Raw genomic sequence first — 23,470 nt, forward strand, 5'->3', positions numbered from 1 at the left:
GTTGCAAATGCATTTACATTTACTCCTGACCGATGACGAGAGACTTGGCTTCAAGCAGCCAGAACCTGTCTATATACTGTTGCACAGTTTTTGTGACACATTCGGGGGCATTTGGGTGGTGCCAATACCACATCCATGGGAAGTAAGGAGTACTCCTTACATCCTCCTCGATAATTTCCATATCCTGAGCAACTGCTCTAATGTATTAGCCGACCGCACAGCGCCTTGTGGCCTGCCAACACGCCATTTGGCCATATCTCTGGCTCGTTCCCATTCCCAATCCCAGAGACAGATAGCAGTTTTATGCGTTCCTTAGCCCCACCGCACTTACTAACTTGTACAAAAGCAACAGCAGCAGCAGTAGAAGCGCTTGCTCGCCTCATATACTTTACAAATCTTGATAAGTTAATAGAAGACGACTACGACGGAGGCAAGCCAGAAAGCAAAGACATGTTTTGGCCAGTTGGCAAACGGCGGGTGGCGGGGTGTTTGCGTGGAAATTTGGCACATTAAAGCCAAAAAGTAAAATAATATGAAATGTCTCATAAAAATAACAACGGGGGACGGACCACAACAGGGGAGAAATAAGTTTTTGGGGACGAATTTTGGTTGTTTTCATTCCGGCGACAAGTTTTCTCTGCGTGTGTTAATTTAGGTGAAATCAATAATGGGGCGTAGGTGGCATTCCAACAACATTTTATATTAAGCCAAAGGCAAGGGAGAGGGCAGCAGCAGCAGCAGCAGGACAGCGGGGAAATCTATTAAAATTAACGAGCTGCAAGTAATGTAGCATACTTTAAGCCATCAAATGCGCTCTGCTGCCTCCTTCGGCCCATTGTTTCTAAATGCGAAAGCTGCTCTGTGGCTGCCGGGCCTGTCCCGCCTGTGCTTAGTATTATAATGCCATTATCATTTTTATTATTGCATTTTAAATGCATTTGCCGCCAAGCAGTTTTTTGCCCATCTTTTCATAATTTTTAATGCCCAGTCAGAGGGCCACAGCTCATTAAGCAGGAATGTGACTGCAAGGACTGTGGACTCTATACTGTATACTGTCTATGTCTTGAGTTGCCAGTGGTGCAGAAAAGATAAATGTGCCTCACGTGTCCTGCGCTTGTGCTCCTTGCACAGTTTTGCCCTGCTCAAAGTCGCTTCAAAGTCATGTTCATGATAACGTAGGATTCTCGCAGCCATCTGCTCAAACCGCCAACTGCATTTAAAGTATGTGCAGCTTATATTCCTTCTACTTCGGTGTCCTGGCTTGTTTGTTATTTTTCTGCCCCTGCTCCTGCTTGAAAACAGAAATTTGCCCAGAGCTGGGTCAATCACTCCACAACACGCCAAAGCGAGGAAGGATATGGTAGGGTATAAAAGAGGGCATTACAAATTAGATTGAAAATTGACTTTTAACCTTGCTTGAATAAGTGCTGAAAATCAGTTGTTTTTAGGGCCAACCCAGTATTTAATTCCGTTCAAAGGCCACATATCAATTTGTTTAACTGCCTCCGCTTTATTTTTGCTTCCCATTAAAACCTTAAATCAGTTAGTTACTCTAACATTGTTGCCACCATAACAAACTGTAACTGAAATGGTCTGCACCTGCCACGCCCCCTCCCAGAAGTTGACCCAGCACTCGTAACTATTACCATAACATTTATGATTATTAACCTACAATGCGGGGCACTCTAAATGCAATTAAGATTACGATCTATATTGCATTTTCTGTGTTGCAAAAAGAAGCCTGGCAACTCTGCCACGACAAACAATTAAAAACAATGCGCCTCCATCTTCTGCCCCTTGCGCTGTGCGACAATAAAATGCTGTTCCAGATGCTTATCCCGACCGGGAGCCCATATTGCATAAGAAATAATTACTTTTTATATTACACATACGCCCCGGGGTCCCCCGGTTCGCCTGCACCCCAAGTCTAAGTCTATTGATTGCGGTCACAATTTCACCTTTTTGGCCCCGTACTGCCACCCGTAATATCATCACACGAAAGTGTCGCGTTTGCGTGTCGCTTATCATTGGCTCTTGGCCAAAACAAAAATGAAGACACCCCAAAAAGCGGCAAACGCGGGGCAAAAAGCGTCAGACAATTGCCGAGCCGATAAGATCGGCTGAAGAGAAATGTTTTTGTGTGGCGTCCAGCGGGGAGCACCTGACTGGAAGGAAGGCCAAAGGGCGGCCACAAGAACGGGGCTTAATCGTGGCTAAGCCGCGTCAACTCTATTCAATAAGGCGGAATGGCTCATAAATTGAATGTGGTGGTGGTGGGAAGGCTTGTGGGGACACAAATTTCGGTTTAACTCATCAAGAAACTTATAAAATGAAGTTCTTTAAAGCCGCTAAACTTAAATGATAGGGTTTTCACTATTCTACATTAAAAAATATTTATTAAAAATGTTTTCTAGATAAAATTTAATATTGGTTCTTCTGGTTTCACCTTAAATACAATTATGAAATTTATTTTTTAGTGTTTGTTGGTTTAAATAAATAAATGTAGTAAAACATTTAATTAATTCATTTTTTATATGAAATTTTTAGTTTGTTTAATATTCGATTAAAAAAAACTATACTCTAAATAAATTAATAAGAAACTTTTGGTGGCATTAAAATAATAAAAATCATATGAAAGATTAAGTTTTAACACTTCAAAAAAGTTTTTAAAAATGTTTTCGAAATAAATTAGTTTTTGTAACATTAGAATAGAAAATCTATATTCAAAATTAAATGCAAAATATGTACTACGACCTTGCCAAAAAAGTAGACCTTTTACAACTTCAGAGTGAGAGCATATTTCCTTTGTCTAATTCAGAGCTGCGTTTCATTCTCTTGCCAAAGGTAAACATCAGCCGGCTTCTTCCCATCAAAAACGTCTACGTCAACAAACTTGACTTTTGGTATTTTATGCAAATGTTTCAAGTGTCACGGACTAAAATGGCAATTGAAACGCTAATGATGACATTTGGCAGGCCTAAGCAGCGGCCCAGGGAAAACAGAATAACAAACTAAAAACAGAAACAAAACAGAGAGCGAAGAAGACAGAGTGGTCTTCGTGTGCTTTTCCGTTTCCTGTTGGCGCTGCGTTGAGAAAACATAACAAATCGTTTGCTTTTCGCTTTTTTTGCTGGCCTCATTTTTGCCTTCCCTGCGAGGAGAAGTTTTCTTGTTCCTTGTAGGCCTCTGGCATTTTTACGAGGCATTCAGCCAATTGACAGGCTTCAGTCGCTCGTAAAAACAAAATCAAGCAACGAAGAAAAATGATGCGCAGACCAAAACTGTCGAAGGGAATGAAAAGGGAACTATGCAGGGCCGTTCGCATCGCCTAAAAGTATACTTAAATATTTAAGAGCAAGGGAGAGCCAGGGAAAAGTTTAAAAAACATTAAAACACATTTAGCAGGCTGTTTTGGGGCCCTTTTATACTATACTATATATATACGGAACCGTAAAGAGAATCTGTTTGCCCCGCCCATAAATACTTATTATCGCTTATTTGAACTTGCGAATGCTGCTGCCAGCAGCGATGCTTGTGATTTACTTTTATTTGAGCTGGCTTTTCCTCTCCTTCGCCAATTTTTGTGCGTGAGTTGTCAGTGCGAAAGTGTGTGCGAAAAAATCGATTTTTATTTCGTCTCGCAGCGAGAAAAAAGGTCAAAAACAATAAAAGCCTAAATACACATGCGAGCCTTTGAACTGGCTTTGATAAAAGCAACGCAGTCTCAGCCGCCGCAGGAGGGAAAAGAGAAGGTCCTGCGAGGAGGTGGAGGGTAAGCCTCCAATCAATGGCTGTGCGTCGCTTTTGGTACGTGTGAATTTAAGCTGATTAAAGAATTGAGCTTCTCCGCCGGAGAAAAGAAGACAAGTGCAAAGCAGAGTAGAGCAGTGCGGAGAAAAGCAAAGAAAAGAAAAACGAAACGAAACGAATAACGCAGAGAGGCAGAAATTGATGTCTGCTTTTAGGCGTAGATGCTGCCTCGGCTTTATTTATGCCTTTTGTCTGGGCTCGGAGGCTTTGTTATTTGGGGCTTAGTGGTGAATATCCCCTCGTCCTTTTAATTTGCACCCCAACGAAAAAAAAAACACATGTGGGACAGATAAAAGAAGTGCCAGCCTTGGAGTCGCGTTCGCAGCTGAAGCCAATCATCATTGACAGTCAGTCTATATTACAAATTCAATTGAATTTGTCGCTCTTTATTTGCGCTAATCAAATTGCAAAGGAGCTGCCATAAAAATGTTGACACTAATAAGCGCCCGCCAGCAGGTAGAAAAAGTGTCGCCAACTTTATGGTCAAATGGATACTTTTCGCGAGACCATTCCAACGAAAGCGGCAAAGTACAATTCAAATGCGTAATCAGGCGTAAGAAACGGCCAAAATGAATGGCAGCAAACGAAATGAGAAAAGTTTGCTTTTAGCATTGGGAGCGGCCAACGCTGCGTATTATTATTATTATTAGTTTTCGCCCTAAAACTTTTCGCAGCCTGCTTATTAGCAGGCGATGTGGAATGGGGGTTGTGTTTCATAGCTCATTGCTTTTCAATTTGATCAGACGTTGTCTATAATGAGCTCTCGAAAAAGTTTGCTTTCCCTGGGAAATTCCACGCAACCGCACATGTGCTCTCCACTTTCTCTTCTTCGCAAGGCGCGGCTGCTGGTTTTGTTAATTTTCGACTGTCATTTATCATCAGGTGAGAGAGATGCGAGCAAATTTTTATGGAGTTGATTTTTAATCTTTCGCAATCATTCCCCGAACGCCCTGCATTCCGCACCGCAGGAGGAAATGAATATTTATAAGTATGATGGATGAGGCGAGACGGGAAGTGCCCCAGGTGGAGGCGGGCTGGAGCGGCATCTGATTTACTGACGTGTGACAAGGAGTCAAGCGGAGGTAGCCTGGGTAGCTGTTTTGCTGGGTAGCTGGGTAGCCGAGGATAAAGGTAAGGAAATTAATGCGTAGTTAGAAACATAAATCTGTGCCGAGAAACGAGGAAATGGCGAGGATTTCACAATTTATGTTGGTGTGTGACCGGCTACAGGCAGATTCTTTTCGCCTCACTCACGCTCACGGGTCGTATGAGTGATATTAATTTGACTTTAAGTCGCTCTCGCCTGCAGCCCAAGGAATATCAAACGTAACACGTCAACGTAAACGTAAGCGAACGTATGCAATTTACGTGACATCATTACGTGTTAGACAAGTACAAATTACGCGTTAAGGCGAGAGTGAAAAAGAGAGGGAAAGAGAGGGAAGAAGGCAGACGACAGTATGAGTTTGATAATGATGAAGCATGGTGTGTATGAGTGTGTGAGTATATATCTAGATAAATAACTAAGCAAGGACATGTGTGTGTGTGTGTGTGTGTGTGTGTGTGTGTGTTTGGCGTGCCAATGAAACGAAAGTCATCAGACTTAGATATGGCACAGAAGATTGCAAATGCGACAAACGTTGTCGGGACGAAGGACATACACACATACATATAAGGCCGGATGAAAGACAAAGGCAACAAATTGTACTCAAGCTTCGTTTTTGGCTTTTGGGTCTGAGTCTGTTGTTGGGTTGGTCAAAGCTCAGACATGTCAACAATGCCTGCCCCAGTAAGTTAAAATTGATGAAGCTAGCAGGCAGTCAGGAGATCGGGCCACGAAACCCTTTTAAATCAGCCTTCCTTCAGCACTTGTCAACACTAATAAATATATTCAAATCCCCCACTTCCCATTTCCCCATCCATTCACATTTCATGCTTGATTTGAGTTTAAATAAATTACATTTCTTTGTGCGGCTGCAAAATGCAAATGTCAGCGGGTGAAAACTTGCAGCAGCCGGCCGGATTTTGGCCTGCTCGAGACCAGCAATTAAACTTGTCGTTGTCTAATTGCATTTTGGCCTAAACCAGAGAGCCAAAGAGCCAAAGCCAAAGCCAAAGATCCCCTCTACCAAAAAAGTATGTGGAAACAGGCAGTGGGGCCAAGTCAAAAGTCGCAGGACTCGGTGCCGAGTTGCCAAGTGCTCTGCTGATAGCGGCCCAAAAAGTTTAGCGCTTTAATTTCTTAGAAATTTGTTCCAACTCGCAAACAAAGCAACAAACAAAAATGTCGACTTGATTGCGTCGCTGATGGTTTGGGCCTGGTCCACGTTCAAATCCGAGCCCAAGCCCAAGCCCAAGCCCTAGTGCCATAGACCAGGTCCACAATTGTGCGGACAGATTGCCGGCAACTTGCCAGAGTTGCTTTGAGTTGCGTTGAGTTGAGTTGAGTCGAGTTGAGTCGAGTTGAGTCGAGTTGCTTCAAGTTCCCAATCCCCAGCGGATTAGAAAAGTTTAAATTGTTGCTGGCTGGCTGCAAAGCGAAATCGAAGCAGCCGAAGAACGGATGAATAAAGGGAGCAACGTAACGATTAGTGCTTTCATGTCCTTTGCCAAAGTTTAAAGGTCATCCGGAGGAGGGTCCTGCTTTTGGTCCTGGTCCTGTCTTTCATTCGTTCATTCGCTCGCTCGCTGGCTGCTGATTTGACACATCAACTTTGTCAAGGTTTTTTGCAACACACACACACCCACACACACACTTCGACTGTTATGAGCAATGGCTGTGTGAGCACACCACCCCGCCACCCTTCGATTTCAAAGGTCCTGCTGGTGAGAGTGTCTGTGTGCACAAGCAATTTGTGCAATGGACATTTTCGGGCGATGCCATTTCTCTGCTCTGCAGTGATAAGCGCTGCCAGCTGCAAAATGTCTTAAAAGATTGCGGAGTGCACTGACTTTCAGTACGATTCTGAATGCCCCCGGTTCGCCGGGCATCCTGCGATGATTGCGAAATGTGTAGCATACTTTTGTGCGATTGTACCTTTTCCTAGGGGCGAAATTTATGGGGCGGGATAGAGGGTGAGCTGCCCGCACAGCGGGGGAAATATTGAAATTACTTTGAAGCTGCTGCATAATGAGCCTGTCAATAAGTTTATCAAAGCAACAACTACTCGCAGCCACCGTGGCGTGGCTGACCCAAAAAACAAAGTTGAAGTGCTGTGTAAATTATGCAAATCTTTATCATTCTTTTTCTGCCCTGCTGCGAATGGTGTGGAGTGGGTGGGTCAGGGGTATTGGGATCGAGGGGACTTGGGTCGATGGGCTGTCACAAACAAGCGTGAACTTCACGACAACTGTGTGAGGGACCCAGTAAAAACAATATGGCGCCCTGGCCAGCGAGGCCTGGCCAAAATACCCCCTCTACCAACTACCATCTGCTTTTCCCCCCCCCGCCTGACTGCCATTGACAGTTCAACGTTGTTTTGCTATACGCTTTTCCCATTTTCCCTACCTTTTCCAAGTATTTTTTTCGTTCTGTTCTGTTTTTTTTTTGGTTTTTTTTTTTTTTTTGAAATGTCAAATTTTTGCAGACAGTTTTGACAGTTTATCGAAGTGCGCCCGTAATTTCTGCTGACGTGTGTTGTAGGTGTTGAAAATAGCCGGAGAATGCTTAGAAGGGGCGGTCCGGGAAAACTTTGCCTGGCTCTGCACTTTTCGGCTGAGTGCTTTGGCACAAAAACTTTACCCTCCCCAAAGAAGAAGAAGAAGAAGAAGAAGAAGAAGAAAAAGACGGGTCAAGTTTTTCCGTAATTATTTGTTTTGGGTCACCTACGAAGGACTACTTTCGGCTTGTTGTTGTTCACAAATTGATTTTCTGGCAGGGAGTCCGAAATTCGATGAATATGGCAGGTGATTACTTACCGCTGCGACTTTCATTTTCAGCTGGCTTCAGCTGTAAAGCACGGTTCATCTGCAAAGAGAAAAGAGCAGAAAAAGAGTCTTCGATTAATATTGGGGTGGACCGAAAAAAAAAAAGAAACACAAGAGCGGCGGCTGAAAAACGAGATTTTGCGTTAACAGTGTTAGCATGAAAGTCCATTAAAGCGGTGGATGGTGACTGCATGGCTGGGTGGTTGGCATGGCAGAGTGACCCCCTCAAATTCAATCAACTTGCGTTTTGGTGGTCGAGAGGAGCTCTTCATAAACACCTCCCAAAACACATTTGGCCAGCGAAGCATTTTCAAGCATTTAAATGCCACTCAATATGCAAGCCCATCTCCTGTCGCTTTCGCCCTCGTCCTCGCCCACGTCTCTGCACATTTGCGCTCATTGCCTTTTACCCACGACTGGGCAGCCACATCCTGTGCCGCTTCATGCATCATTAAAGCTTAAATCTCACCCAAGCGACCCATGTCGATTCTGGCCAGCCAACACTTAACGTTCTCTCTCTCTCTCTCTCTCTCTCTCTGTTCATCCACTTGGGATCGGGATTGGGAATGGGTAGTGGGAAGTGGGAAGTGGGTTTTGGGTCTGGACGAGCTACGTGTTGTGGTCACCTTTTGGTTTATGGCAAATGAGTAATATGCCCGTGTCCGAGCACGAAAAATCCCATTAAAAGACGTTCAAATGAAATGCATTAAAATAAAACTTAATTGAGGGCTTTATACCGAATGTTCGACTGTTCGCCCAACGAAAACCGCAGGAGCCCGAGCAAATCAATAATCGGCCAGAAGGCGACCCTTTCAGTTACTGCTCTATCTGGGCCTCTCAGGTGTAATTTATTTGCACCGCACACACCACCGCAAAAGGGGGCACAACCAGACACGCCCCTTTGTTTCCTGGCCTTAGATTGGCTCATCGCCAGAGGTCCTGCGTCCTGTCATTAGCCGCCGCATGGAAGTCTGTCTTCAGTCTCATCGCCTGCCGCTTGTCGCATGAATATTTTATAATCAGCCATTAGTTTGCGGCAATTGAAAATGATTGAAGCTTTTAACTGCAAAATTCAATTGCTTTATACAACCGTGAGTGAGTGGGTGGGTGTTTGAGCCCTTTACACCCCCATTATGAAATATTTAATGGTGTAGTCCGGCTACGAATTCGTGTTTTTTTTTTTTTTTTTGGGAACAATCCATTAGTCAGAGGCGAGTAATTAAAATTGCGATTTATGCACGCGCATGGAACATTTTTCGGGGGCTCCGTTCTCTGTGCCAGCGATTGGGCTTGTTTGTAATTCAATTATGTTAATGATTGGACAACATTTACCGTATTTACATTAATGCATAATGAATGAGGGCCGCTGGCGGGGCACACAAATTGCAGCAGGCCCAAACTGTTTTAGGGCCCGCTGGTTTTTTAATTGTAACTGCAGCTGGTAGCGACTGAATCGACTAAATCGACCAAATCGACTAAACACGGCCAACGGCAATTAAGTGCATTTCTCTGTCTGACCAAAGGCATGCTGAATCCCCCCACATCGTCACATCGTTCTCGCCAGACAACACACAAATGCGCTTTTGCTTTACTCAAAGCTCAGCTGGATAAATTAAGTGGTCGATGAACTGAAGCCTTGTTGATTTTATACACCATACAGGCGATGGGAGATGTGGATGTGGATGTCGATGTCGATGACAGCGGGACAAGGGTTCGAAGTGGTGACGCCGCAGAATTTAAACCAATGTTTAACCAAAAAATGTTCATTTAGTCGCACGTCCTTCTGCTGCTACTGCTGCTGCCCCTGCTGCTCCTGATAAATGATTGATGTGGCGTGGTTTAATAAATTGCAAAATGTTTTCAGCTCAAGTCGAGCTCGGGGCATCTCAAAGGCAGGGCTAAGCTGCATGCAGGTTGTATGCCCTCTGCCATTCATTCTCAGGGCTCTCCTTTCTCGACTTCCATTTAATTTTCCCTTCTTTTTTCTACCATTTTTGAAGGGTTTATCAATGGTGGAAGCCCGCATTGGCTGGCTTTGACTGCAAAAACAACAAGTGGAAATCAGGCTGCACACATATTGATCAGGCCTTCAATGCAGCTGATAAAATTCTGGCCCGCTTTTGGTTAATGAACTTCTGGTTCTTCAATTATGTGCTGGGATAGAGTGTGCAGAATTTCTGAAAATTTAACTTGAGCTCTGGACTCTTCGACCTTCTAAGGCATCTCTGACTCTGCACAAAAGTCTGAGAGTCTGGCTAATTATTAGAGGCAGAAAAGGCTTCCTCGCCAGTTCCCCTTTTTTGGCCGCGTAATTAGCGCACATAATTTGAAATTTAAATGTTGCCAAAAGCTGAAGCCTTTGAGAGGTACAATGCTAATTAAATCTGGCTCTCTCTTTTTTGGGCGCTGTGTGCGCGGAATCAAAAGATGCCTGCCTCGACACAATTAGCCCTCACAATTGCTTATGACAAAGTGTCGTTTTGGGTGTTCTTTTGGGGGGGAGGGGTGCTGTACGGGTGGACAAGATATTGCAGCGACAGTTGAGAGTCGACAGGCGCCAGTGGCAACGTTAAACCGCAAATTTTAGCGCCCCCAGCAAGTCGAGCATGACGAGTTCGGGGGGTCGAGAGGTCGAGGGGTCGAGGGGTCGAGACTAGCCGCAGTGTCGCCGCCTACGCATATGCAATGCCTGAAAGTGCCAACTTGGCCAAGTGGCCCCACCCGCTTTTTTGGGTGGCTTTGCTGGGTGGCTGGTCTGTGCGCTGGGTGCATGGACCCATAAACTGCGTTAGTTTATGATGCCCGAGCGCTAAGTGAGCAAAGCGAAATACGCAGAGAGACAGCGCCAGAGATCCAGAGATCCAGTCAAGCCGTAAGTGCCTTCCTAAAATCCCCATTCTAAGCTATGCCAACCCGTCGCCAACCCATCGCCAACCCATCCCCAAACCACCCCCCCAACCCATGTGCAATTAGAATGCGGCGCATTGAACCAGGGCCAAAGCGCAAAAAGCCGGAGCCAGAGGAGCAAGCTTTCAGACCGCTTTGGTCAGTGGTGTGATGCTCTTGTTGTTGTTGTTTTTATGCATTCGCTGGTCGAACTACATAAAACGGAACAACGAAAATGCAATTAAAACTACGTTTTATGGCTTTGTTATGGCAGCCGGCCATCCCGATTTTCGCCCCCTTTTTCGGAGCACATGAAAAGCGATTTTTATGATGCTTTCTCCACTCCACACCACTCCACTCCACGCTGATGATGATAGTTTGGAAAATGGTTTCGAATTGAGTGGCCCCGGCAACTTTTGTTGATAGAAAAGTAATATTTTATGGGGTTAGCTCGAGGGTGCGACGGAGATGGGTTTGCTTATTGAAAACGCCGTTCGGTTCGCTTCTTTTCTAACAAAAATCATCAAAGTTTTATGCAAAAGTTTTCTGAGCTGCTGTTTCTGCCGCTCCGGCGAAAGTCTCCTCACTCCCAATGGAGAAATTTGTCACTGGCAAAGCAAAGCACCTAAAAGTAGACAATTTTGCCTCAAGCATCTGTCATGTGTGCGGTGTACAGCTACAGCTATAGCTATAGCTACGGCAGAAGCAAAAGTAAAACAAACTAACGAGCTAGCTACATAGCAAGGAAAACAAAAGCTTGTAGAGCACAGCTCGCTCCGCTCTAACAACCTGCCATAACTGCAGCTTAATCAAAAGTTTTTCACTGCCTCAGCCACAGAGATTCAGCTACAGCTTCGGCTGGAGGGCAGCCATTAACCAACCCACCAACCAACCAACCAACCAGCCAACCAACCGCAACAGCATCATCCTTTACTCCCTCCCCTTTGATACTAATCAGTGGCTGCTTCTACCACTTTTTATGTCTGGTTTTGGCCCGGCCTGGCCAGCACGTTCAATGGGAAATATCTATATTTCTTATGTATCTCCTCGATGTATGAAATATGGCAAGTGTATATAATGGCCGTTACAGCAGGCGTGGTGGGTGTTTGCAATTAGCAAGTGGCAATTAAAGTTGCCTGCATTCTGGCATTGAACCTTCGAACAAGGCGTGGCCAGCAGAATGTTTATTGGTTCATATATTATCCGCTGGGCCAGACAGAAAGCTGTTAACAAGCGGTGAGAGCAAGGGAAACAATGGGAGAATAAAATGGGGCAAGAATCGTTCATTAAATCTTAAAGTTTTTCCCTTGGAAAAACCAAACCGCCACACCTGTGTGTATCGCAATACCCAACCCAACTCAACTCAAGCAAGTATTTCATTCAAGACACGACACTTGACTGTCGTCTGACACTTGAGTTCCTGCTCCTGTCCGTCAGGACACACACACACACCGCACACCCTTCTGCGGACACAAAATATGCAAATAAATTACTAATAACCTCAGAATGTAACCCTTGCACGGAAGCCGCGGAAATTTAAAAGGGCGGGGTAACCGAAAGTGGAGCGAGTGCTATTCCTGATTCATAATTCAAATTTTACGCCGCAATAAACAAAAATGCCTAAAATTATGCAACACAACGCCCATGAACATTGCTGAGCAAGTCATAAATTATGTAAATTTAATTTTACGCCCCCCACCGCGCCAAATATATACGTGTACATATGTACAGCCACGCCCACAGTCAAGTCAACCACAAAATTGTAAAACGCGCGTTCGTCCCGCAAAAGAAGAAAGTATAGTATAGTGTAGTATAGAAAAGGAAACGTTATTATTATGTAAATAATTAATGGCGTGTAATTATCTAAATTTCGGACAATTAGAAAAAATTAACACACACCGACAAAGTGTAGCGAAAAAGAGGGGGGCAAAACACGCGGTCGTGCCAGAAATTTATGACATTTTTATTATACAAAAAAATTATCAAAAAAATAAAGGAATGGAAATGAAAGTGAGACTCCATGTCCTTTCGCTGGTTTTCCCGGGTTTCCGTTACACATTTAACGCCATTTTAACGCATGCTAATGACCATCTAAGCCTGGTCCTGCCCCACAAAAATACTTTGTTTACTTTCGGAAAATACGAAAATCGAGGACAGAAACAAAACAGAATATGAAACAAGGTGTAGCCCTTTGAAAGGTTCGCCATTAATTAGGCAAACTTCGAGCCAATGTCAGGTCAGACAAACATTAGTTTGGCTAATTTATTAGCAGGCCGAATTGCCCAACGAAAGCTAATCAATAATTTCAGTGGGCAGACGAACCTCTTCCAAAAATTACCAATTAGCTTGAAAACGGTCGAGTCAGTTGCTTTTGAGTGCGGTGCCATCTCATGGGGGGTAAATATTATTGATTTGGATTGGGCCATGTCTCTAACCGACTTTAACTTAAATGGATTGATCTTTTTAAAGCTACAATTTTATTATTTCAGCTTATTTATTTTCAAAAACTATGTTTAGGTTATTTAATAAGTAATTCAGAAGACAACTATTAATTCATTTCAGTGGTTGGCATACAAAATATTTAAAACCACCTACTTGCATAGATTATAAATAGATTAAGAAACGTTTGGAATGTACTGTGAAGTCATTTGTACTTGCTTTTTTTAAGCTCCTGAAATCCTCTATTTCATTAAGCTTGTTTTGAAGTATTTTTAATTAAAAGTTACGTGGGAAAGGAATTCCCAAACTACAGTTGTTGGCTTGTCAATGGCCAAATTTAAATGCGTGAGCTTTTGGGGCGATGACCCAATTGATTACATCGGCTTCAGATGGGGCAGCATTAAAAGCATACCTTTAAGGGCAATCGAGAAGAACGAACGAATCCTGTGTGAGTCCCCCAGGCCAGCCATCCATCCATCCATCCCATGCCATCTGAAAACCATCAGCTTGTGAAACGGCAACATGGAGAATTTTTGCTGCATACCAGCAGGCGCGCTAGAAATGCTTACAAATTATATAAGGACTTCGAAGAGAGAGTGGTGGAGAAGGGGTCCTGTGTGTGGGCGGCACGGGAGGGGAAAGGGTGCGAGGCTGGGCCCAAACAACGCACTCAACTGTGAAAATGTCTGTTAAGGGCAACAAACACGCACTCATGTGTATTTGCCACTGTGTGTGAGCGTGGGCTACCTAGCCTGTCAACAGAATGACAGTATATATACTATATATACCTAAATTTATACATGTGTGGGCTGCCCGAGTACACATATTTTCCATGTGCCTGCCCATGTGCCCCGCCTTGGCCAACTGTCAATTGAGTTGGCATGTTGGCAGCCTCTTGACTTTCAGTCTAATGTGAATTCCTCATAAGCATGATAAGCATAAATATCCATTTGGACAGGACAGCACAGCACAGCGCAGAACAGCCTCTTTGGCAAAAAAAAAATTTGATTGAAATATTGCCAAGTCAGGAGTGTTCTAATGCCCGGCACGTATTTTAATTGATTCGTGCCGCTCGAGGAGCCGCAGGAGTGGCATCAGCGGCAGCTCATTACATGTCATGAAGATTGCAGAAAATTGAAAAACCCATGCCAAAAAAATAAATCAATGGCAATGCAAACAAGTAGGAGGATTGCGATTGCGATTACGATTTCGTTTGGCATTGGGATTGCAATTGGGTGGTAGGCAAGCTGGCAAACACAAGCACAAACACAAACACAAATACAAACGCAAATACAAACGCAAACGCAAACAGAGCAAAAGGATACCCGATATTTGCTCTACGGGTTTGATGTCTGATGATGATGCTCCATTTATTATTAACTTGAAATGATTTCGGGCAGTCAGAGCCCGCTCTGCGGTCCGCACTCTCCTCGTCGAGGTGACGACGCAGCGATTGAATGCACGACTGCATCACTGGCATCACTGGCAGGTCTACCAGGACTCGCAGGACTCGCAATACTGGCAGGACTGGCAGAACTGCATGTATCCGTATCGCCAGGACTCGTATCTGTGTATCTCCGCATCCGCGTATCCGTGTATCCGCCACTGTGTGTACACGTGTGAGTTCAATTGGAAAATCGTGTGCGGCATACGGCAGCGTGTTTTTGTAAATAGCAATCGCGTACGTTTCTCAGCAGGCAGCGTGTGTGCACTTGAAAATGTATCTGTGAAACACACAGTACGTGTAGCTCACATCACAGCGCCACAGCGCCAGTTGATCAAATCACACGAATTCATATTTCGTATTAAATTTTAAAAGCTCTGCCCGAGGTGAGATGAAGGGTGGGGATTTGGGTGGGGAACCAAAGGAAGCGCCGGCTAAGAAAGGATAATACCCAAGCGGTAATGCAACGTAAGCAGTGCATCGAAATTGAATAAAATATACTTGTTATGGTCTAGTCCAAATTTTGTTTTAAAGCTATGTTTAATAAAAATAACGATTCTTCTTGTGACAAATCACAAAAAATATTTTTCTCAGAATATATTCACAACCTATTTATTTTTTCAAAATTTGTATAAAGAATATACAAAGATTTTTCAAAATAACAAAATTTTAAATTTGCAATAAAAATTTTGTTTGCTTGTTTTTGCATTTTAACCAGTTAACTTTTTGTTTACCATTTTGTATAAAGAAAAGCCTGGCTGATTTCAAAATTTTAAAATTCTGATCATGTCCAGTGAAAGAGAATGATACATTCAACATACTTTTCATTTTTTCATGTATGGCTAGGTTCTGCGTCCCTAACTTTCCCCTTTTCATGGCTGTTTAAATTTAATTTTCCGAAAGAAAATTTTGTGTGCTTAGCATACAACAAAAGTACAAAAAATAAACCGCTTAACATGGCTTTGAGCAGTGCAAATAGCAGAAGCGCATACAGTGCATGCAAATGACAACACGACACGCCCACGCATCCTCACACACATACACATACGCTTTCGCACACACACATACGCTTTCGCTCAAGTGTATTTGTTTGCGCATAAGTGAAGTATATCTTTGTAATCCGAAATGCTCAAGGCGTGCAAATATTCAATTTTAAATATGCAGTCGTCCGTTTCCCTCCTCTGACCAAACATTAGAATAAAAACGAAGCATTGACAGAAGTTCCCCCTTCCTAAAGAACTCTCCTCTATCTCAATTTCTGCAGCTCGTCATCTCGTTCTGGCCTCTGCAACTAAATGTCATAAACACAATGTCATGACAACTTTTGAAATTTGAATTTCAAAGCAAAAATTTCTCTCATTTATTCATTTGCTCAGTCATTCATTGCCATTTATTTTATTTGCCCTGCCTTGCCTTGGTCTTCATATATGAACGAAATTGGTTCATGTCTATGTCTCAATTTACCCACTACTCATCCTCATCCTCATCCTTAAGGATCCCCATTGCAAATTCCTTGCAAGCAAAAGTTGTGAACACATCTTTGATCTCCGTGGCTGTCAATATGGTTGGGGCCGAGGAAGTATAGGCTATGTCCTGGAAACTAAGCGTAGCGACCCGAAAATTGTATTAATTTTGATTTCATTTAGTCCTGTCCCTTGGGTCAGTAATAGTTCCTTTCTCTGGGGTCCTGCAGCCAAAGACAAAAACGCGGAAACGAGTGGGGAAAATTAAGGACGGCACAGAGCGTACAACTTAATTTGATGATCAAAGTAGTCAGTTTTATGGGCCTTTAAAACTTAAAGATGCCTGTTCTTCATTATCAGGGTTGGTTTCCGCATCTGTAATTGCTGGGGTTAGTTTTTCAGGTTTCGAGGGTTGACTGCATCCCATATTTGGAGTTCGCTTTTTTTTCCCCGGCCGACCTTGTTATTATTTTAATAAGCAATTTGGTGTTGCTACTCAAAATGCTGCCACGTGGCCTGTGACACGGTGTCTTAGTTTGGGTTTGTGGGTGTGTCCAAGGCAAACAAAGCGGTCTTTTTTGTGAATATATAATTAAAGGGCAGTCGCATAACTAAGTGCAGACGGTGAGAAAATGCAATGTGCTGCCAGAATGGGAGAAAGCAGATTATCTTTATGAGATATAAGGATGTGGAAATGACAAAGGTCGAGAGCAATTGGAACTTGAGAACCGCCTGCTGACGTCTGTGAGCCCTTGTATGAAACATTATATGTTCGTTATAAGCTGGCACCCATTTGTTTATCACTGCCCCGTTTTCACTTTCCCGGTCGTGTTCGTCCTTGTCCTTTGCCCTTTGCCCTTGTTCCTACTCTCTCATTGTGGAAACTGGGAATCTCTGGCGCTTATTCCCTCTGATACCCACTTGAGCCTCAGAGATCCGAAAGTTTATTAAATATAAATTTATAACACGCACATGTGGCCCCTTCATGTCAAACGGAAAACAAACAGAAGTCAAGTCTGCCGCCCTCTTCAAATGGAAATGAGTGGGGGTGGCACCACCCCCTATTCCTCCGGGTGGCTGCTTCTTTTCGCCTTTTGCCATAACTTAAATAAATATGCAAACATTTCGTCACATTCCGCCCACACGCCCACTTTTAATTTAAGCCCACTTAACACCTCATAAAACCGGCTACGTTCTGGCTGAATAAATGAATGAATGACTGAATGACTGAATGAGTGAGCGAACGAAAGGAGAACGAGGGTTAAAGTGAGTGACTGACAGTGGCAGTGAAGTTCCTGCTCTGTTTAATATAAAATATACACATTTTATACATTTTAATTTTTACATTTAACAACTTCCAAGCAATTAGCTCGAAAGGGTTGCTCCTCCTCAGCCAACCACCCCCTATTTCTCATCCAGGCATCCAGGCTCTTGGTTGATTGCTACTTTTGGCAAATTAAACTTGAAAGTTGTAAAATTTCCCTTGTCATTGGCAAGGACACGTGCGTGTCAAACAGTCGACAATACAGCCCTCAATTCTACATAGCTTCCAACCCTTGTTGTTCTCAACTGAGTTTGTGTCGGGCATTGTTTTGTACTCATAACCAAATTAAAATGTAAAAATATCCATTTGGCTGCAGTTGTTTTAGCATCAGCATTGATTTGCGCGCTTTAGCCACCTGAAATTACCTCAATTCACTAACAACAGATGTGAGCTCTGAGCCGAGCTGATCTGGGCTTCATTCGCAGCCCATAACAATTGCTGTTTATGCTGATTTTTATGCCCCCTCAAGACACACACTTTCCGCTCAGGTCTGGCCATGAATAAGTAAGTAAGCGGCGAGGTTCTCGTTTGCCTCCACATTCAAATGTTGTCCTGCTCCGGCAGCTTATTTGCCATGTAATCTTAAGCGACAGGCATTTGTTTACTTATTTATGCACTTTCTCTGCGCCACCAAAAACACACACACTCCCTCACCACATAAAGGTTAGCAACTTAAAAATCACAATGGGGGCTTTGACTCTGCCATTAGATAAGATGTGGAGTATAGAGTACGGTGTGTGTATGGGGAAATCCCTCTTTGGGGTATCTCTTGCTTTATTTTTATGCGCTTCGTGTGAGATTTTTATTGTGTACACACAACACAGTAGAGCAAAGAGCTCAGAGACACAGACGCTATCTTTGCCACGTTTGCTTTTATTATTTAATGGAGCACAAAATGCATTTCACTCGCCCGCCGTCCGTCTGTCTGCTTATTTGCTTTCCTGCCGCTGATCCTTCGACTGCTTGGGCGTGCGGTTTCCTTCGTCCTGCGTCCTGCGTCCTGCGAGCAATTCTTTTGGGTCCCATGCCCATGCCCATGCCCATGCCCATGCGAAATTAATAATTTATATATGAAAATGTGCGTTAAGAGCGGCAAAATGCGAGCCGAGTGGCGTGGACTTGAGTCTGTTTGCCAAATGGCTCAGGACAGGAGGCGTTAGGCTGTTTGCCAAGGTCATAAGTACGACTTGCCGAGATTCCCCAACACCAAACTCAAAACCCCAAACTCCAGCCCATCTCGTTCATCGTAATTTGCTTAATAAAACGCGGTGTGGCATATTGCATAAAATATAAGCATTCCTTTTGTTAGCCTTTGTTTTTCTACCGCCTTTGCGCAATTTGTAAATTGCAAACCAGATTTCGCTCGTTGCTCGAACATCTTCGCTGGCTGTCGCTTTTCATTTGGCTCCGGTTGAGAGTTCAGAGTTGGGAGTTGTGAGTTGTGAGTTGCACTTGGGGGCTGCTTTCCGTCCGTCTGAAAGTCTCTTTTGTCGGCGGAGTCAAGTGGATGTTATGTGCATAAATTTGCCCACACATACCACACTCCGGGGAGACTGACTGGCAAAAGGCCCTGCGGCTGGGAGTATTTTTATGGAGCAGCCAAATGTCAAATTTATGCATATGAATGTTTATGGCAGATCCAAGAGGGATTACGATACGATAAGTCATATGAAGGATATATGCATATGGCATACCCTTTGCTACTATTACCCTACTGAAACTCCTGCATCCGGCCAAAGTCAATTGAAGTTGTAATGAGAACTGAAATGGCCAGCAATTAAAGGTGATGGCGCTTCGCCCGCCACCAGAAAAATCCGGAATCCGCTGTCCTAACGCCCGATTTCGACGCTTTTCCCATTGGTTTACGCATGCCGCAGGCTCAAACACTTTGCATAGCATTAAGCAGCCTCACTTCAGTTTTTATTTCGATTCAGATTCAGATTCCCTTCCGTTTCCGTATTTTTTCTTTTTGGGTCGGTTTCTGTGGTCTGCCGCAGCTCCATAAAATATGCACCCAGACGCACAACAAAGTGAAGTATGCAAAATGGAAGGCGCACTGGGGAAAGGCAGAGGGCCGTGGGCGGTGGTTGGTGGGTGGGGGGCGTGGGGCGTGGCAAAGCGCCTAAAAGCATATTTCAATTAAGCCATCACCTTGAATTATTCTCACGAGCAATGGGCATCCCCTAAAACACACACACAAACACAACGGAGAGTTCTTCTGCCTAAAAGCAGACTACATTTTTTTTTATTTTTTAATTTTAATGTTTTCATTCACATTCACCCACCGCCAGTGGAAATGAAGAAGAACGTTAAAACCGCTCGTCAAAAATTTGCATTTAAATGAGGCGCAGAGGCGACGAACTGACGGGCCTGGTTCTCATTTCATTTCGTTTCGTTTCGTTCTTCTTGGAAGTGGAAATTTTTATGATTGCGGTGACTGCCAAATTGTCAGTGGATAAAGTGTGTGTGTGTGTGTGTGTGTGTGTGTATATGCGTGGGTGTGCCCGCTGTGTGCATAAAATGTAAATATTCTTGAGGGGTCAGTGAACACACACACACACACATACACACAAGCAGAAAAATAAAGGACTATGTGGAAAAGCAAACCAATTATTGCCATATTCCATTTCAATCAAACTACAATTTCTCTAATTCAGAGAAGGAAAAAAATGAAACAGCCTTAAAGTTGTCCAAAATTCACAATTAAAAGGCAATTCCGGGCAAACAGGATACACAGGGCTCCTGTCCTGGTGGTTGGTTATGCAGAAATTGCTCACACACACACACACACACACACACACAAACACACTCGCATACTCAGACGGCTCATCGTCATCCTTCATCCAGGGATTTTCCCCTCCCTCCGCCCAAAAATTTTTGGCATAAATGCCATAAACAGTTTATTTAGCAACGGAAAATTAACTGCAGAATGCTGCTGCCAAGCCCCCTGCCAAAAAAAAAAAAAAAAGAATGTGTAAGAGGCACTGGCAGACAGACAGACAGACGGGGACTGATGATGCTACCCAAGTCAACCGTATATGGCCTCCAACTCAACTCGACGCTTTATGACGTTTTACTTCATGTGCAGCTTCATAATTAAGTGACTCCCGGGGGGTGGTGATGGGTTCGAGCCCAGAACTAGCTGAAGAAGGACGATGAGGAGGAGGTAGACACACTCGGGGGAGCTTTTAGTTTTGAGCCACGTGAGTAGCATCATCGCTTGGGCTTCGCCTGAGCTGGGCCATAAAAACAAGCCCCAAACGAGGTCAACTGAGGGCACTAAAATGCATTTGCTTTATATTCGTGTATATACACGAATATATCGGTCCTGCCGGAGGAATGGCAATACCAAAGGATGTACACAAACAGATAGTGGGATAGAGCGAGAGGGTGGGGTATACAGTTAAAGACGCACATAAAAAGTGTTAGCAGGTCGTTTTGTGTATTTACTAATTTGATGGCTGGTGGTATTAATGGATGATGGCAACTTACCTGCAAAGACAGACAAGGGAGAACACGGAAATGTTTAATATTAAGTGATACAGCGAGAGTACGGTAGAAAATTGGCTAAAGTATAATTAAGTCATTATGAGTGCGCTGGGGTGGCAAACGAAAACTGTAATTAGATATGATGGGCGATAAGAGCGAATGGAAGTGAACTGGGCGAAGCATTAATATAATACTTTCGTCCCAAAAATAAATACACACGAAACCCTTTTAAAGCCCCGCTTGAGTTTCTCTCAAAAATTGATTGTTGCAAACACTTTAACACGCCCGGGCCGAGCCACATGGCAAAGTTAGCCCAGGGCGCAACCAGAGGACAAAAAAAAATGTCATAAAAATTCTATTTTCGTATAAAATTTCGAAAGTAATCTAATAAATATTGATTTTCATTCGTCATCGCCAATGGCGATGGCGATGGCGACGCTTGGCGACAACAACATCATCATCAACAGCACCACAGGGTCACGGGATGGCATAGGATGGGTGGGGCATGGTTTGGTGGCTTGTAACCCTACACGTGAGTGCGGAGAAAGGACGACCGGGGGGACACGACATCACGGAGCGCCACACAGGCGTAGTCAATAGTCGTTATTTGATATAGTCGCCAGACCAACAACAAGCAGGCCATGATGAAACGTGCCTGGGACCGTTCGCCGCCTCTGCCGCTGACCAGGACATCGACCAGGAGCAGGAGCAAGGAGCAAGGAGCAGGAGCAGGAGCTGACCGCACGTAGAGTGAAACCATTGGCTGCAAGGGATGAAATCATGCGCGCAACTCGTCGTTTTCGGTCAAGCAAGCTACGAAAAAAAGGGAGTGGGTATGGGTATGGGTATGGGTATGGGTGGTGGACAAACAGTTCATTCAATCATTCAAATGTCCTTTGAACTATAAAAATACATGACACTAATAAAGAAAACGAACAAATGACACGACACCGGGCGGCAGAAGCGAGGTGGAGCAGCCAAAATTGCTATTTAGAGCAATTTATAAGCATACTTTGAGGCGCCCTCACGACATTTGACATTTACGAGTGAGTCCAGCGCGCTGGCTCCTTCCTTTCGTCCTTTCTTTTGCTTTTTTCCGTTCCATCCTTTCCTCCACGGCCACCATAAATTTCGTTGTAGCTATTTATTGCATTTTTATGTAAAATGATCCTAACGGTAAACCTATACACGTTTCCTTCCCTTTTTATTTTATTTTATACTTTTGAAAAGTTGTTTATGGGACCACGAGCAAACGAATTTCTTTCCACGAAGCCGAGGCACGAGAACAATTTAAGCAATTAAAGGTGTCCTCTTGCAGGAACGAAACCTTTTCGGGGATTTATTCCGTGGCTGATTTTTACAAGAATTTCCTATTTCCTATTTGCTATTTGCTATTTTCCTATTCATTCGCCGCCAGCATTGCATACTTTTCGGAGTGGGGCTTTAACATGATTTATCTAGCATCTAGCACGTCTGCACCGCATTTTTATGGCCATATGCTCAGCTCACGGCCAGTCCTGCCCTCGATTGCCGTAACAATCGGCCAAAGCCACAACAACTGGCGGCTCACTACAGCTACAGCTACAGCTACAGCTGGAATAGGAGCACACAAATCAAAACAACGCACACAGCGCCTAAAAAGCTGCTGCTGGGCTCAGAGGTCAGAGGTTAGGAGGGGGCGGGGGACGGAAGAAGAAGGGTGGCCAACAGAGCCGGGGGGCAGTAAACTACACGAAGGCTTTCTTCGCCGCGTCTGGGCCCATGTAATCTCTGTTGACCATAAAGATTTATAGACTATTGTGTGTCGTTCACGCTGCCGCCGCCGCAACGGCAGCAATGAAAGGAAACTTTTTGCAACTTAGCGCCAAACTTTATGCAATAATTTATATATATTGGTAGCGCGCGCGCGGGCCTTGGCTATATAAAAATGGTAAAAGCAAAACAAAACCGAAAAAAAAAAATAAATGCTGAAAAAAAAATAACATCAGAAAACGCAATGCCGACGACCTACACAAAAGGCATTACCCATAATAGTCGCAGGAGCAAACAAAGGACGAAGGAGCAAAGCAACTACAACCGGCGTGAACGTAACGCGTGTAGCGACAAGGACGAAGGATGAGGAACTGCAGAAAAAGTTGATGGAGAAGTGAAGAAGTGAAGAAGGACATCCACCTGGCAAACTCGAACCGATCATACTCTTGAGGATTCTCAAATGGAATCCACATTTTGAACATCAAGTTCTTTATATCATCAGCGATAACAGATGATGGATATAAATAAACGTCGAACTGTGGCAAATTGAAAGGTCTTAAAACTTTATTGTCTAGCATCTTGAAAAACTGTAAGGGTGGTCAATCCACAAACAGAGATATTGGCGAACTTAATTAAAGACTAAGTATTTCGCTTCTGCTTCTTTGAAAGCCAATTTTAAATATTCAACCAAATCTAAATGATTATTATCAGAGCATTTCTAAATATATTTAAAGTATTTAAGAGAATATCATTAACTATTTAAAGTACATAAATAAGCAATGATATTTTTTATAATTTGTATATGGTCTAGGTCTAAACTTATACCTACTATACATTTTAAAGTCTCAAAGATTAGTATTTTGAATTCTCCTGGTTCAAAAATAAGTACATGAAATATCATTGAACTGGGCAAAATTGTATATACAATTTAATTAA

General features: G+C 43.6%; 1 protein-coding gene across 15 annotated transcripts in view; it reads right to left on the bottom strand.

Moving 5' to 3' along the window:
- Positions 1-23,470, bottom strand: part of LOC128257695 (CUGBP Elav-like family member 4) — a 127,533-nt gene that overhangs the window by 90,225 nt on the left and 13,838 nt on the right. For 12 of the 15 annotated variants that reach the window (XM_052988830.1, XM_052988828.1, XM_052988827.1 and 9 more), the window contains exon 3: positions 7,729-7,777. In XM_052988830.1, coding sequence (XP_052844790.1) covers positions 7,729-7,777 — 49 coding nt within the window. Of the gene's footprint in view, positions 1-7,728; positions 7,778-20,743; positions 20,786-23,470 lie in introns of all 15 variants that reach the window. The other 3 variants (XM_052988821.1, XM_052988816.1, XM_052988819.1) reach the window with 1 other exon arrangement.

The sequence above is a fragment of the Drosophila gunungcola genome (assembly GCF_025200985.1).
Source record: "Drosophila gunungcola strain Sukarami chromosome 3L unlocalized genomic scaffold, Dgunungcola_SK_2 000002F, whole genome shotgun sequence".
Lineage (NCBI taxonomy): Eukaryota > Metazoa > Arthropoda > Insecta > Diptera > Drosophilidae > Drosophila > Drosophila gunungcola.